Source organism: Budorcas taxicolor, chromosome 14 (assembly GCF_023091745.1).
Source record: "Budorcas taxicolor isolate Tak-1 chromosome 14, Takin1.1, whole genome shotgun sequence".
Lineage (NCBI taxonomy): Eukaryota > Metazoa > Chordata > Mammalia > Artiodactyla > Bovidae > Budorcas > Budorcas taxicolor.
Window position 1 is genome coordinate 2,264,284 of NC_068923.1, and position 14,193 is coordinate 2,278,476.

Sequence of the window (14,193 nt, forward strand, 5' to 3'; positions counted from 1 at the left end):
TAGAAATCAGATGAATCAAGGAGGCAAAGCATCGCCTATCTCCTGCTTCGTATCATGGTATAATATAGTGAGTGTTATCACTGGGAGGACTGATGCTGAAGCTGACACTCCAGTACTCTGGCCACCTGATGCACAGAACCGACTCACTGGAAAAGACCCTGGTGCTGGGAAAGATTGAAGGCAGGAGGAGAAGGGGATGACAGAGGATGAGGTGGTTGGATGGCATCACTGACGCGATGGACATGAGTTTGAGTAAGCTCCAGGAGTTGGTGATGGACAGGGAAGCTGGCGTGCTGCAGTCCATGGGGTTGCAAAGGGTCAGACACAACTGAGCGACTGCACTGAACTGATCTGATAAACTATCATTTTCCCGCGAAGTAACCTTGGCTCCAATCACTATCATGTAGTTCCTTCTCACCCTTTGCACAAAATCATAGTACCTTGACCTTGAGCTGCCTAAAATTTCTGTTCTTTGTTTTCTTCCTTAGAAGCCATGCTGCCAAATTTTTCCTGAAGGTAAACTTTTGAAGACTTTATTCTCCTGAAATTTCAAGAGAATGACAGTGGACCCACATAGCATTCTCAGAGTTGGTTTGTAATGTGAATTCTATTAATTAGTTATACTTTATACTATAGGACTCATGCCACTAGAGTCTGTTATGAATATAAATTAAGTTGTTTTTAGTGATTAAAAGTGAAAAAGTTTTTGTTTAATCCCCTATTTATCAATATTCTTGCTAAACTGAATAGGTTCTGAAACACAGTATCTTAATAATATTTCAATACAAAGGGATCAATTAGAATCATTTTTACACCCTCTATCCTACCAGCTCAATAGAGATATTCTTTAGCTTTTCTAATTCTTTCTTCACTTTTAGAGAGCTTAATACTCTGCTAGAACCAGAGGCAAAGAATATTCAAAATAGAGATAAAATGTTCCACTAATATCTTGACTGATCAAAACTTCTCTTGCAGATTCTCAGTGAGACACTGTCAATTAACAGTAAGATAACTGCTCTCAAATTACCTCAACAGGGGAGCAAGGTGCAGAGAAATCCAGGAAGACAGAACGCTCCAGGATCATCATCCAAGCGTGCCATTATCCCAGCTTTCAGAGTGTTAGGAAGGTAACTGCTCCTGTTTTGAACATTTACATTTCAAGGGCCTCTCAACAACCCTGAAATGCCTTCAGTGAAACTTCTACTTCTGGGAACTAGTTAAGAGCAAATACAAAATATGCCTTGTCCATACTGAGTCTGTTTTACTGAAGACAGGACCAGATTCCTGAGGTCTTTTCCCCTTCAGCAGGGCTATTTACCTCCTGAGAACCAAGATAATTGCTGGTGATTTAAGCAAACTGCATGCAAATCTCTTACAAGTCCCTTAATGTAAACAAGACGGATGTGTATTTTGCTATCACCCCCACCTGAAGGTGCACCAACTGCTTGGGGACTGAAGACGTGCTCAGTAAATTATAGCCTACGGGAAAATGTAGCCTGCTCTGTCCTTCTGTAAATAAAACTTTATTGGACTACGACGGTGCTCACTTGACTGCAGAGTTTCTGTACAATGACATTGTAAATCATCGCAACAGAGCCTGTCCAGCAGAGCCTGAAGTATTTACTACCAGGCCCTTTACAGAGAGGCTTCCCAACACAGGACTAAAGAATGCTTTGTGGATTTAATGATATTGGAAGGCATTTTAGAGATTGCTCTGTGGTTACAGGCCCCACCTGGTAGGAAGGACCGCAGAATCTGGGCAATATTACACAACAGTGAACGAAGGCTGAAGCCACCCTAGTCCCGGTCATGTCAATGAAACGCTCTGGCTCCTCTACCCACACTCTGAGCGAGGATAAGCAGGAGGCAAGGTGCACTTCTACCTGGTTGGCACGAGCGGTGGCCACTCACCTGATCCTGCCCCGAGGCCGCTCAGACTGCTCGGACAGGAAGCTGGTGCTGCTGAGGCGGGAGGCACTGCTGGTTCGGGACACGGCAGACGCGTCGCTGACGTCGCTGTCTGAGGATCTGGCGGAGACGTTGTCGCAGCTTCTGTACTGATCTGTGTGTGCGCTATACTAAGGAGTGAAAACAAGAGCGTGTGAGCTCCGTTACCGGGTCGGGGGGGCAGAAATACACACGGTGAGGCTAGCGGCTACTCCGCCCGCATCAGGCAAAAGTGCACTTTCATAAAGTTAGGTGTGAAATCTAAAATGACCCAACGCTAGCATGATGTATGGTTTCCAACAGAACTATCCTGCATCCTCTGAACGGGAAGAAGTGCTCTGTGACGAATGACTGACAAAAACTTAAAAGTGTCAATGCCTGGGTGGAAAATTCACTAAAGAAATGACTCGCACCTACTTACTACCTTAAAATTGCAGTATTCCTCTTCTCCAGTACGTTAGTTTCTCTTTTCTTGATTTTCATCACTGCCTACAAATTCTACTCACCTTCTACTCTACCCATGAAATAGACTGCTTTCATCTGTCTGTGCTTCTTGAGGCATTCTAAAACTGATATTTAATTTACCCTACACACTCTCCCTATTTTAAGATGTCACATTCTTTCACATTTTGCCAAAAAATATGACTCTCAAAAAAAAAAAAAAGATTTGCTAGGAAAGCAAAAGGATTATGCCAAATTCAAGTCAAGTGATGGAGGCAAAGACAGAACTTTGACTTTCTCTCTATTATGGTTTAATTAGTCATTTTCAGATTAAACTATTAACTAAGTGTTGAAAGTAAAAAAAAAAGGATTCCTATTAAAATTTCAAGATATGCTATATCTCATATTTAAATGTCTTTACTTTTTAATTAATTAATTTATTTAGTTGTGCAGGTCTTATGTGGCATGTGGGATCTAGCTGCCCAACCAGGGATTAAATCTGGGCCCTCTGCATTGGGAGCGCACAGTGTTAGCCACTGAACCACCAGCGAAGCCCCTCCATGTGTCTTTGTATCTGTCTTAAGTATTTATTATCTAAAGTTGTAGAAATCATAAGGTAAAAGTTAAAATTGGTGAAATATCGAAAGTATTTTTTTTTCTATTTCTACTTTACTGTCTTACTGCAATGAATCACATAGTGAGTACCTTTATACAGTCTATATTTTTATGTGTTTAAATCATAATAAATAGTAAGGTTGTATAAGTATCTACAATTTTGAAATAATAAATACATAATTGATTTTCTATTTTAGGTACTGGAAGGTAAGATAACTTCTTACATAAAAGAACATATGACTAAAGGGACACATGACCAACATTGGCTATATACGTTTCTTATCAAGCAATTTAATTCTGCATTTATGTGCTCAGGTGTGAAAATATCAAATGTTTTTTAAACTTGTAGAAAGAGTCACCCTTCCTCTATGCTCCATATTATGTGAGTTTTAACAAATCTAAAATAATCCTAACTAGTTCAACAATTTGTATAAACAATTGTCTTGCTAAAGAATACCACATAAAATGATGCTTAATTGTGGTTCTGTATATACAAAGACAATTATAGGACAATAATACTTACTTTAAAAGTTCTAGAAAAAGGACCATGTTTATTTAATAATTCTTCATATGATAGCAGTTCAGGGTGAAGGTATTTAAATGTTAGCTTTAATTTTACATCTCTCACATGTATGTGTTGGGCAAAAAATTTTACAACTCCAAATTTACAGAATGTCTATCTAATTCTATTTTCAAATAATTTTTTCATGATTGCATGATTTTTGAAAGCCATATGCTAAATAGTAATCCAAAAGGAAATGCATATATGTTAATATGTTCAGAAATGAACTATTTACACAACTTTGTATGTGACCTAAAGTTAACATGACTTATGATAATGTATTTAAAGTAGCTTGGTAATTTTTATCATCAAATTATCATATCTGGTAGCATGACACTAACTGGCAGGATTCATTTCCATCAGAACTGGTTTTTATTTACACAGATGTAAAAACATAACATGCTCACATGGCGGAAGCTGAATTTAATACTGTTGCTGGGGTATAAACATAATTCCAATATTACTTGTCTCTAAAACTATTTTGCTATGTTAATATGTCATTCCTGTAATATTTCCAAACATTGAAATGGTAGCTTGTACTTGAGAGAATATGAATTAATGTTTCTAATACAATAAAAATTTATAGCTGTAGGAAATATTCTGGCATGGTGTAGACCCCTAGAACAAAGTCTCCCCTTATTTGGCAAATGCCAATAATAAGCAGTGGCATATTATTTATGCCAATAATAAACTGAGGGTAAGGGAATATGCATCGAATTATTTTTCCAACTAAAGATTTTCTCCTTTCCTATAAATTATCTGTTCTTTTCCTTTTTGTATATAGACTTCTGCTACTCCTGTCAAGAGACAAAACAAAAAATTTTGAAAGATTGTTTGTCATGTTAACATTTTTTTATATTGAGGTAAAGAATAATTCATCATTCTGAGACAATGTCACAGTTTTCTTCACATTTGTAATTTGAAGGAAAGACTTTACACTCACTTCATACTACTATATCTGCTTATTTTCAAAATCTGTTAAAAGTTTAATAACTTTGACTTTTCATCAAGCATGATTCTTTAAAAATCCTATTTAACAATTAAATATTTTAATGGAAATACGTTAAATGTATTTTGAGAAATGTAGCATCCTCAGGAGAACTTCATATTGATCATATAGCAGGGAAATTAGTTCTTGATGTGAAGAAAGCCCTGATAATAGGGCTGCCTCTTTCATAACTTATAATAAACATTCAGAAGCTCCTACGAAACCTATCACATCAACTCTGCTTGCTGTTCCTAAGTTACAGAAACAGAAGTGCTGTTTCAAATGTGAGACCTACGTGAAAATTCACTCTCCATTGATGAATTTCACTCCATCGCCAGGGCATGTGACTCTGAGATCACTGAAAATGTAGCACAGTGTCACATTTCAGGGACACTGATTGTAGTTCTGTATTTTCTCAGAAGCCAAGTTACTGCTAATTCCTTACTCAGGATGGAGTTAGGTTTGTTTAATACTTTAAGGAGGTGTCAGGTTTGAAACAGCTTAGGAATTATACTACATCTGTCTGGTAATTCTTTGTCCTGAAGAAAATCGAATTCTGTTGGTGTTTCATTATAAATATTAGAAAACAGTTAACCAATTTCTAATTTGGCAGAATTTCAATTCAGGTGCTTTGCTTTAGGCAAAGTGCTGAATGACTAAAAATAAGTTAATAAGGGAATAAAGTTCAAAATTTAGTGTATATTAAATTTATGAAATTATTGGTTCTCAGCTATACAAATACAAATAGATCTTTGTAAATTGTTAAAAGGGGTAAAAGGGTAAATTTAAGAAAGAAAAAAGAAGAGAGAATTAACAGAAATTACTACTGGAAACTATTGTAAAAATTTATTATAAGCATTAAGAATATTAGAATCATGCAGAGTATTTACCTTTTATTTAACACATAAAATTAAATATAAGCTAATTATTTGTTATTTTACCCTATATATTTTTCCTGTATTATAGTCTCATGTTTTTAAAGATACCATATCTTTGATTTCACACTTATCAGTATAATTTATAGTAATGTTATTTATGTAATATAGTAGTATCAGTATATGCAGTAAAAACAATTGTAACATATTTAAAAGTAAAGGGTTTTTTAATATTCAAATGCAATAAAAGAGAAAAAGGAAAAGGATGTCTATGCAAACAAGAAAGGAATGTTAGGATATAATAATTCAACTACATACAAATTAAAAGCCATAGGAGAGCCTCTGAATCAGGCTGGAGTCATGTATACATTTCTCTGGTGTCACAGGAAGAACAAAGGGCATCTAAGTTCCAGCTAGGGAATGGAGGGCTGAAGACCAAACAGGAAGTCTGCTAATGAAGAGAAAGTATCTCCCTTCTTCGGAGAGAGCCTCGGTTTTCATAAATTTGGTAAAAAAGACAGCTGGACTAGAGAGAGTCACTTTTACATATTTTTAGATTCTGGAACCTCTCAATCAGGATAAACCTACTTTTGATTCATTATGAAAACAAGTGTTAGTGGTGGTTTAGGGTGCTTTAGATTCTAGGGCACTTCATTTTCGAGTTTTTTGATCACCTGATATGACTAGAGGCAAGGCCTTCAGGATTTTATGCTGATTCTTTATTCACTTCTTTCTTGTTTTCCGTACTGGCTCGACCTCTCTCTGTGGTTCAATCTGACCTCATCCTTTGACATGATGCTAAGAAATCAAGAAAGCATTTCCATCTTTGACTAAGCTTTTCTAGTTTAAAGATCCTCCCCAAATAAGTACGTGCCACAGTGGAGGAAGAAATCCTAACTTCACCTGTTTCATAATGCTTACCACATTTGTGTAAAGGAAAACAAAAATGATGATGGTATCCATAAAGACAGACACATAGCTGATTAAGTGATAATATCATAAAGTACAAACCGGAGGAAAAAACATGTGGAGCAGGAATCAGTAACTTTGGGCAACATCAAGATATTCTGCTTACTAATATTTCTCTCTCTCTCTCTTTTTTTTTTTGCTTTACTGATTTTACTTTTTAAAATATGGTTTCAGACTCCTAGGGAGTTGGGCTCCACTAGATCACAGTGACCTTGAGCTCTGTCCAGTTGGAACCTTCTGCAGTTAAACTAAGGCATCAAGTCATAAAATGATAAGACGATGTCCAACACACATGCCTGTATGCTGGGCTGGTAACAAATCTGATTTTGTTACCGCCTGTATATTTTTGTATTAGTTTCTGAATATCTGGCTACATAATGAACTACCTCAATATTTAAAAATGAGTAGGTTTTACTAGGTTCATGTAACAAGCTAACATTAATTTAGTATAGTTTTTACTTAATTCTGAATTTTTAAAAGGTCATTACTTTTAAAAGGCCTCTGGATATCGAATTATAATACAGGTTATCCTGCAGTGTGCTTCTCTGGTGGCACTAGTGGTAAAGAGCTCACTTGCCAATGCAGGAGACCTAAGAGTTGAGTGTTCGGTTCCTGGGTCAGGAAGATCCCCTGGAGAAGGGCATGGCAACCCACTCCAGTATTCTTGCCTGGAGAATCCCATGGACAGAGGAGCCTGGTGGACTGCAGTCCACAGGGTTGCAAAGAGCTGGACATGACTGAAGTGACTTAGCACTTCCTGTAGTAGCTACTGCCGCTTTTGTAGTCTTTTTAAAAAATATTTTTTAAAAAAATCAGACAATATATTCAAAATTGCTTAATGAAGCATAAAACTATTTTAATTAAAAATCATATTTTAATCAAAATTATCAGATACTACTTAGCAGTTTATAAACTCCTCAATGCATCCTTACAAAATAACTTTGAAATATAAGTTTTTATTATCTCTTAAAATTGTGTGGATTTCAGTTTCTAAGAGTTTAAATCAGTTTTCTTACTAAAGACAGATCAATAAGAAATCTCACATCACACAATTTTCACTCACTGTGAAATCTCCATAGGAATTATCAACCTCAAATAGTATTTAAGACTATAAATCTACATCTTAATATTTAAAATAGAATGTTGAATGAAATTCAAGAGATAAAATGGCTTCATTTACCTTACTGATGTGAATTTGACTACTGACAATCATTAAGTGACTGTAACATCAAGCATTTTCTTTTTTCTAGAAAACATTTAATCCAAATTCATAAATGATAGGTTACTAAACTTCTATCTTGTGACCATGTTAAGAGGAGAGAAGCCATGGTGCAAGGCCATCATCTGAAGCATAATTTCTCTCCTGTAACTTAAAGGCTCACTGGTCCTACCTGCTACCCACACTGTACTTTTTTTTGTTACCAGGGAAACTATTGGTCAGTTACTGGTTTTACCTTGGAATATTGCTCGCGATCAAGTTCTTGACTAGAACCAGACCCTGTTGTCTGCTTAAATCGATGCACTTTCATTTTCATCTGTCTCGTTCGCTCCTCCACTACTAAGCTTGCTGCAAAAACACACAACGGGAATCCGTTAAAACACCGAAGCACCTCTGAGAAACCGAATGGTTTAAGATTGCAATGCTTTTGATAATGACTTCAAGTAAAATCTCAAAATGACATGATTAACAAACAAAAGGCAAAGATCAAATGCTAGCAACTGGGGCTCTAACGAAGAATGTGACTCAAATCACACAGGACGGGGGACACAAAGGTTAGTAACAAAAGCTAAGGACCCTATGTCTTTATCAGAGATGAAATAATATCAATTCTTCATAAATGAGTATGTAAAACTGAATTTGATTTTGAAAATATGCTCCCTATTGAATGAACTGGTTGCTTGTACATATAAAGCGAACACATCACACAAAGCTACACGTGTTTACTGAGACGCATGCACACCAGGTAACACTGTCAGCTGAAGCAGGCACCTAAAAACTCTTCTAATGGGAGAGCATCTGCTTTTCTGAGGCGTTCTTATTGAATTCTTCATTTCTACCAACCGTTTTTCATGAATATTGCCAATCTTAAAAACTGGACTTGCTAAAGGAAAAGATTCATTTTCTATTTCTGAAAGTTCTGTCTGACCACAAAAACGAAATTCATACTTCTTGAAAGTGTGATATAGAACTTTAGGTTTTTAATTTAAATTGTAAATAAACGAGTGTATTCCAGTTAAGCCTTTATTCAGTTTCTAAGTAGTGCAGCAGGTGTGACTGTTTAGATGTGAAGTACTGCCTTCAGTAAAGTATGAGCTATCTTAAGTCAGAATCTATCACAAGGAGCTTACGTAAAGACCCTGTCTTTAATTTTTACCTTCTTACAAATGAAAAAATAAGAATACAGTTGTGTACATGTACCTGTGTTGTATGAGGACTATGTTTATGCTTTATAACTTATCTTTTGCCAATCTCTGCAACAAGTGCTAGAGTTTATTATTAAGTTGCTTACATATACATACATCTGACCAAAAGCCATTGTTTTGTAACTAATGTACTGGGGTTTCTGCCAAGAGGTTTTGTGATTTAAAGGAGAATGGGAATACTGATACATTTCATTGACCTGGTTGTCAATTGCCTCTCTAACCAGGAGTTTATAAAGACACTTGCTAACAAATCTTTTCCACTGCAGTGATTAAACACGGCCTTGATAAAAGACACTGACACTCATGGAAATTCAGTAAATATTTAGCTTTTGCTGTGTGTCCTAGTACAGACTAATAGCCCATGAGATAAGTACATGGTGTGAAATGTATGGTAAATGTTTTAATTGTCTTTTCACACCAAGTTATTAGATGTTTTGCTTTGCTTAAAGTCAGTGTATTAGACAGATGTTATCAACCCCTAGTGACACAGTTATGTGAATGAAGCAGTCACAACACTTGGTTTGAAAATGTTGACTCATGGTTGTAAATGATAACTATTGTGATAAAAGTGTGGCTCAATACTTGGGAAGAGCAGTTTCTAAATGTATTAATTACTTGACAATATATAAGGAGTCATAATAAGTATTACAAAGCGAAATGCTATGCAAGAGAATTAAAATTATTGAAAATGTGAGCTGTACTTATAGAAAGCCATATACCCAGTGAGAAAATGTACAGGAGTCTGCTGTCTGCCATCTGCCTGTGATGCGGTAACTCCTCGGTCATCTGCTTTGGGCTTTGAGGAAGACAGATGAACTGTAAGCAGCTGTACTCTGCAATTAACACTTAAATCCAAGTAATCTCTACTTGTGATAAAAGCAGATTTAAATGATGTCAGCTTAATATTCTCAGCAATGACAGACAGTTTAAGAAATTTTTGACATTGGTTAGCCTATAGCTTTGTGCCCTTCACATTTAGCATCACGTAATTCTTGGTGGGGAGCACTGAAAAGGTCATTGAAAGAGCACTGAAAAGATTACCCGAGAGCTACAGCCTAAAGCAGTCTGGAATAGTTCTGGTGACTTAACCTTGCCAGGAAAGCACCTCATTTCTTTAAATAAGAGACACAGAATTCCTGGGGTGGGGCTGAGAAACACACAGCAGGGTGGCCAAGAAGTCACGGAAAAATTAAGGAAAATGCTTCAGATTGAAGGTGATGTGTGATTAGCAAAGTACACGTAGGTTACAGCTGTCCCTTGGAGAAGACCAGGTTTTTCATCCCTAAGGATGAAGGATGGCTTTCCATCTAATACATCTGGAAGACCCTACAGACAGGCTAGTTTGTCATCAGCTACATATCTCCAGCTATATTTCGTTTTTATTCTTTTCTAAAGGCAACTCCATCCAGACTAGCAATTCTGAAGGCTCTTCTAAAGTTTACAAAAAGAAATGAGATTTCCTTTCTTTCTTCCTCTCATTTCTTTTGCCTTCCCTCTATTAAAGCTGGTCTTTTTCCTCCCCCTCCTCCCCCTGGACGAGGCTGCTGTCTGTGCTGTGTTGCTCTCAAGAGGACCTGCTGGTGGCAAGGGCTGTCTGCCCTCTGCTTTCAGAGGCAGGACAGGGCCACGGCGGATACCAAAGGCGAACTGCGGCAGCAGCAGCAGGATTTTTAAAGACTTTAAAAATACCAACAACAAACTGAATCCTACAACGGTTCAATGACTCCACTCTGACCTCCCAAAAGTGATTAAGTGATTAATATACTATCTTTATTCCTAAAGAAGTGAAAGTTGACATCCTCTAAGCTGTCAAAGAAAGAAAATCTCCAGATCGTTTGCTTTTCACAATCATGACTGGACACCCTTGACTCATCAGCAGCAATGCCGTTTCTATGTCCTCAGTGCTTGCTCTCGGATTCCAAGATCAGAAGTGAAATGCAAACAGCTTATTGTTCACTTATATAAAAAAGTCAGGCAATTACACGTAATTCACATTTTTAAAGAGTATTTCTCTTTATTTCCGGATGGTGTGCACATTAGTGTGTGTTCTAAAATAACTGTTGACACAAGTGTTCATGTTGCAGTAAAATTGCTTTTCGTAAACATCAATAAAGAGGCTTCAGTGTGAATTGGGCAGTTCTTCAGCTTTTCTACATATATTGTGTATTGTACATTTTATTTTTCAACTGTACATTATGGAATGAAATGACATCAATTCTGGATTATTGGTGTGTCAAGCTAAATAGTAAGAAAATTTATCAGCTAAAATGGAACATTTATCACAAATTGATAAAGAAAACATGATTATTAATGTACATGATTTATAGAGAGAATACTATACTTGGTAATGATTAGAAATAAATCCTTGGAATGTGATTAACTCTTGGGTAACCAGTTAAAAGTAAAATTAACCACAGCCCAGAGAGCTCAAATATCTTACTTTGAAAAGAATGATTATTCATTATTAAATTTGTTATATTAACAATGTTAATGCTAATAGCAAAATTAAAATATGAAATAAAATATTTTCTAATTCTTCCATAAATTCTAGCATTAAATTTACTCTGAATACTGGTAGCATTGAAAACTAACTAATCATCAAAATGCCAGTCACTATTCCTTTTTAAAAAGATTTTAAATTTGGAGAACATCTGGGTTTTAATTTTTTTTTAATTTTAGTATTGCCACATACTAGAGAGTTAAATAATCTTGCTCATGTTTTATAACAAATGTAATTATCACATAATTTCACTTAGTTTTTAATGAAAATATAGCTTCAATTATAATTCCCATAGAGTGATAGTAATATAATTCATTCCCCCTAGCCACTAGAGTATAATTAACATTGTAATTTTTATACAGAAGCTTTTTTTAAAAAGCCAAAATTTTTCACTATGCTTTCTACAAGCTGACTGATGTGTCTGATGTTAAATAAATTACGTCTTTTAAAAAGCAGGTATTAATTTTCCTAAAAGATATTTATTGAAATTCATCTATTTTCTTTAGATCAACTTTTACCCTCAGTTAATTTTAAACTCTGACATTTTTATCCAATGAATGTACTTATATCAAATATCAACTCAACATGTCAATGTATGGCAAAACCAATACAATATTGTAAAGTAATTAGCCTCCAATTGAAATAAATAAATTTATATTAAAATAAAATTCTTAAAGAAAAAAGAAAGTTTAGAAGTTTTCTTAGAGTTTAAGTCAAAAAAAAACCCAAAAACTTGTGAAATAATTTCCTGTCTTCTAAACGCAACTGATTGGAACACAAATGGTGAGATTTACTAGAGTTTTTTTAATGGAAAATATTAGATATTATTAAAGGTAAAGACAGAGTAATATAATTACTTATATTTTCATGCTCCATGTTGTGCTGTGAATTCTTAATCCAGTATTATAGGTGACCTGGGAGAAACTGTGAAGAAGCTGCAATCATTTGCAAATACTGTGTTTGGACCTATATGCACTTTTCTAGATCTATCCTTTCATAAGATTATTAAAGAGGCTTGGGACTCAAAATAAAGCTAAAGAATCATTAATAAGTCTTCCCTAATCCATCACTGAAAAATTTCCAATGTATCACCTCTTCCAAAGAGAAATGCAGTTTTCGGGGAAACTCCTTTGACTTGGTAGACGCTCATGAGCTGCTTTAAACCACTGTAAATATCATGGCCCTGTGTAATGTAAGATAATTATTAAACATTAAATTTTCATAAATATATTTTAAATATTATTCTCAAATTTACAATTATGTAAATACAACTTTGTTCTGCTCTTCAAATTCCTTACGTCTTTCACATCTCTCCCTATGCATCTAGAAATTAACATGAACTTGCAATTTCAAACGTTTGTGTTTACAGGCAAAACAGACAATCCATACAATTTATTGCTAAACCTACATTTTCAAGTATTTTAGGTGAAATATGAGTATAAAAGGGAATAGAGAAAATGAAAATTTCTGTATTATTAAATAATTAAAGTAAAAAGGTTATTGAGTATTTTTTAAATAACAAGATTAGCCAGCACATGTGTAAAAGGTAAAACATGGCGACATTTGTACAGGATAACAACCTTCTCTAAAGCTTGCTACCACACTTTATGAAATTGTAGTGCCTTTGCATCATAACGAGTTTGGCGACAGTGAAGCCCTGATCTGGGTCTGGTGTGTCTCAGAGTGATGATAAATGACCACGGGCCTGAAAGCTGTCAGAATTAAACATATGAATGAGATATCTGCAATGCCTGTTACTGACAGCCATGAGGAAAGCCCTTCTCTGAAGCATTTATTTTTACAAATCACTCCTGGTGGGCACTCAAATACAATAAACAAAAAAGTAACAGGAAATGTGGAGATTAGAAAGTAATAACAGATGAAAAAAAGTGAGCTGACTGAATCTGTAAACTTTGTAAGGTATACACAGCCTGAAGAGAAAGAAATATGCTTTTATATTAGGAAATTCAAGACTGCAAAACTTATCTCTACACATGGGTTTTTGGACTTTAGAGGAACACAAACTGTTAAGATGTAGGAACATTCTCCACACACCTGGAAGCAATGGGGTAAAATGGTAAGAACTCAGGACTCAAAAACACTTGGCAGAGATTAAAACCTCAGACACACCACCATTCATCAGTGTGAACTTGATCAGTCCTGACATCTCCCTTTTACAGAGTTTTCACTTGTAAAGGAAATGAAAACTCTAAGACATCACTTAGAATAACTTTCTGCTGTTGTAGTCTTTGACTCTGTACTGTTGCAATAAATTTTGACATTTTTCTGATACCTTTAAAAAATAGGAAGCTAACAACTTTGTTTCTTGCTCAACTAACGAATTTCCAGCATTTTTACTTATTTTTTTTTGTTTGCCCATTTACCAAAACCACAGAAGTTAAGGGGCAAAAATTACCAGTTATATTTGGTTATGTTTTATCATTTTTTTTTCTGCCAGTTAAAAGATAAAGCAGTTTTTTTACGTCCATCCTTATCCTTGGAGTCATACAAGCATAATAAGCAACTTTGATACAATACTCACATACCCACTCCTCTTGCCTCGACATATAGAACATGTGTATCTAAAGAGTAAATATTTAAAATATTTTGACTATACAGCAATGCCCATATTCTGGGTCATTTTCCTAGAATAAAATGAATTTCAATTTGCAAGGGGAGAAACGTGCCCCTTCATGATTCTCTTGGATGTTAAGGCTTATGCTACAGTAACATAAACAATAAAATAAGAGATGCTGTCTGTCCAGGATGAGAAGCATAAAATACAAGTAAATAATGCATGCAAAGTAAAAAGAACCATATCGCCTTTAAGAATTTGAAAAGAGGCTGTGTTTGGGTATAAAAAATTGAAATG

At 35.3% G+C, this 14,193-nt stretch overlaps 1 protein-coding gene across 1 annotated transcript in view; it reads right to left on the reverse strand.

Annotated features, from left to right (window-relative positions):
- RIMS1 (regulating synaptic membrane exocytosis 1) overlaps positions 1–14,193 on the reverse strand; it is a 594,395-nt gene that overhangs the window by 103,314 nt on the left and 476,888 nt on the right. Inside the window, exons 27-28 of the mRNA XM_052651478.1 lie at positions 7,852–7,964; positions 1,912–2,078 (exon numbers count right to left, since the gene is read on the reverse strand). Coding sequence (XP_052507438.1) covers positions 1,912–2,078; positions 7,852–7,964 — 280 coding nt within the window. The remainder of the gene's footprint in view (positions 1–1,911; positions 2,079–7,851; positions 7,965–14,193) is intronic.